We start from the raw sequence: 3,592 nt of genomic DNA, 5'->3' as shown, positions 1-3,592 counted from the left end.
CATGTAGAGAAAGGCAATTGTGCAGAATCCTAGACCAAGCCACAAAAAAAATGGAAGGCAATGTACTAGCTGGCAGCAAGATCAGCATCTCAAGTAAGTTCAGAATGCACATGAGAGAAGTAACTTGGATATTCATTTTGGATATCAAGTGAATATAGACAACCTTTGGAAGTAAGTTCAGAATGCACATGAGAGAAGTAACTTAGATATTCATTTTGGATACGAAGTGAATATAGACAACCATTGGAAGTAAGTTCAGAATGCACATGAGAGAAGTAACTTGGATATTCATTTTGGATTCCAAGTGAATATAGACAACCTTTGGAGTCTTATTTCTAACAGAATATAAGACTGGAGCTGATAAATAAGGTTATTGTTGAGCAAAAAGTGCAAAGAAATGTTAGTACCAGGAAATTTTATCTCCAACCAGAACATGGGATATCAGTATATTTCTATAACTGAGAAATCCCGAGGGCAAGTAGCGCAAGGTCTAAACTCGGTGAATAATATGTCTACTCTACCCGTCTCCACTGAGATTGTCCCAGGTCAAGCATGCTTCATGTTAAGTTGGACTGTCTAACTGGTAAACCGTGCCATGTTTGAGGGGCTATCTAGGTATTGGCCTTGTTCTTTCTTTTTACAGATGTTTCAAAAAGATGAGATATTCTTGCTTGTTTTGATCGTGGATTCTCAATTTTCACTTGAGACTGTAATAGTTGGAAATTGAGGACCAAGGAGTCATTGGCGGTGAGAATCTTTGCTTAAAATTGAGCATAAGTAAAACAGCACTCACTTTGGAAGACAACAAAATCAGATAATTGTTAGGAAATTTGGATTTGCCAAATATTTGAGAAATCTAGCACTTTTTGTCATACATGCAAAATTATGCTGGTCTATGCAGAAACAGATCTTTTAATAGCATCTGCAGTTGAAGTGATAGTTAGACCTGAGAGCAAGTATGAGCAAGCTTGTGAATACGTCATGATAGTTTCTGATCCTAGCATGGCAATGATGCTGTGTTTGGCTAAATAAGAACAAGTCTAGCACTAGTTCAATTTATGCATGTTTGCTCTGTGTTTCTATTTAAAGCCACGTTGTATTGTGTAGTTATCAAGATATCGCGTCAATTTCATTGATACAGTTCGTTGTAATATATGCTTTACGGGCCACATTACCATTTACTGCAAATCGATGATTTTTGAATGTGATCTAAAGATTGTACGTCCTTATTGGCTCATGGAATTTAACTCAATTCCCTTTTCAGCATACTGTAGGTTTGCTTCTCCTGTATAGTTTCAGTTGCTTCACAACATGGCAGGGCAAAAATGGAGTTCTCACTATGTCTGTGACTGGTTGCAATTAGCGAACACCTCCCCCCAAATGCCATCAGGTTGTGATGAGTGAAGAGCGCTGGTAGCATGTGGATGAGGCCAGTTGGTCAAGGTTGGAGAGAAGCTTTATGAAAGTTTGTTTGGATGACGAACCTTTGTTCTGGAGCAAAGTGAACCTTTATCCCATCTACTGTTATCAACACAATTAGGAGTTCTCCATTTGTGTATTTTCTTAAGAGTGAATTTATTAAGTTACATATCATGGGGAAATTTTAAATGGAGCTTTGTAGTTGTAGGATAAAAACGGGGACGAGTGCAGAATTTGTCTCGTCCAGACAGATGTATTTTTATAAGGTGGGGTCAACTTGTAAATTATAGTTCTTGAATTTCTAGTTTGATATTGAACTTGGTTGTTTGGGTTGGTTCTTTTTGAAAAGTACCGAGGATGAACAAAATTGTTTATTTCCTTTAAAGCCTATGCAAGAAGGTGTGCTTAACAAATTGGAGGTCGAGTGGCAATGTTCACACTTCGTTCCTACACCATGAAGGTACCTGCTGGCCACCGGTAAAACGTAATCTCTCCGTTCTTGTTTATATGGCATACTTCTAAACAGGCTTAATATATAAGCCTTTAACTTGGCCCCAGCACTTATATGCCCTCTAATGGTGGGTGTGTAGGCATTTTAGCTATTAGACATACACATGCAATTTAATACATTGGCAACAAGAAAATATTAACCGAAGCCATTTCCCCACCAATATCTCTGACTACTGGCTAGCAAATAATTGGAAAAGTAGAGTTCTACTGTAAATTGTAATAATACATTTCCTGAACAATAAATTAGTTGGATTCAGTTGCAGAAAGAAATACTAGAAGCATGAGACCTTTATTGTCTCCAAAATAACATGAAAAAAGTATGGAGAATCCGTTGAATTCAGTTCCAAAAGAATAAAAAAACTGTAACGGTCAGTGCCGGATAACTCCATTCATCTCTTTTTCCCCATCCGGTTTCTGGGGCGGAGCCAGTTTTTATTTGGGGTTTCATCAGAACCCCCTTCGGCAAAACATTATACTAAAATGGTGGAATAAATTAATCCTCAAACTAAATAATACTCATCAGATAAAATAATTCCATGAGATATTTCAAGAAGAGCTACCTATTTTCTTGAAAAGAAATTTACTAAGAAAACATTTTTCTTCGAACATGCCCTAAGTTCGGGACAACCAACCAACCCGCGCTTCATATGCTATCTTTGACCTCGCAAATAACAACAATAATAACAACACAACCATGCCTCAATCCAAAGCAAGTACAGTACCTTTTCCCAAAGATAGTGCTATAAATTACACAAGTTTCTCGGCATTGCTAGTTGTTGTACTTGTGAACATTTTCAGATTTTAACACAAGTCCAAGAGATTTCTACTGATTAAGTGGGATGTTATCGAATGAAAGGAAGTTCAAGATTGGGAGCTTTTCTGGGAAGGTTGATGCCCGTTAGCACTCTGGGATGGAGTTTCCACTGTAGAGACTGAGTCGCTACTGTTATCATCCTTAAAATTAGCGGGATCTGCATATGACTGGTATCCAGGAAACCTGGAAAAAGGGAAAGCTGTTGAGGCAACAACACAACTCATATATTTCAATTAATTAACAAGCTGTATATATCTTTTATATGGTAAAAACTTGCATACCTGCTAGCTTTTACTTCCTCACCATTTATACCCATTTTCACATCGAAGACGTTTCCTGCAAACAGTTGTCAGTGAAGTTGACCATGTCAAGTAAATTATCATGTTGTTACTTCGGTGAAGGAAAAACTAGTCGATGTATTGACAGATACAATTCATAGCAATTAATGCCAACTGCAATCACGTACATCCGATTAATATAAAAGGCCAACTGCAATCAGGTACATCCGATTAATATAAAAGGCCAAACTGCAATTGACCTAAGAAATTCGCAGGGATACAATTGCAACCCCAACAATATATGCCAAAGTAATAACCCTTTCCTCGTTCACACAAAGTGACAACACCCTCTTAGTGAATCTAGATTCACGACTCATACCTATAGGAAATAAGTTATCCAGACATGCCAGTTCTGAGCTTGCAATAAGACATTTATAGAGGCCACGGATTAGAGTTAGTTTTTTTTCTTTTCTTTTAAGAACTGTGGTGTCCGAGACAGCTGGCACGCATCTCCGCAAATTCCACAGGACACCAGTTGTAATGTCCTAAACACGATGACTATGAATTGCGA

At 37.8% G+C, this 3,592-nt stretch overlaps 1 protein-coding gene across 1 annotated transcript; it reads right to left on the bottom strand.

Moving 5' to 3' along the window:
- Positions 1 to 2,413: 2,413 nt before the first annotated feature.
- LOC124885464 lies at positions 2,414 to 3,079 on the bottom strand (the record flags this gene model as incomplete). The annotated part of the gene is given in 2 exon segments (XM_047405692.1): positions 2,414 to 2,926; positions 3,025 to 3,079. Coding segments are annotated over 2 exon segments (191 nt in total), but the record flags the coding sequence as incomplete, so codon positions are not given.
- Between the last annotated feature and the right edge of the window lie 513 nt (positions 3,080 to 3,592).

This window comes from Capsicum annuum, unplaced genomic scaffold (assembly GCF_002878395.1).
Source record: "Capsicum annuum cultivar UCD-10X-F1 unplaced genomic scaffold, UCD10Xv1.1 ctg80834, whole genome shotgun sequence".
Classification (NCBI taxonomy): Eukaryota; Viridiplantae; Streptophyta; class Magnoliopsida; order Solanales; family Solanaceae; genus Capsicum; species Capsicum annuum.
Note: the sequence above shows the minus strand (reverse complement) of the source record. Positions and strands in the feature narration are given on the sequence as shown.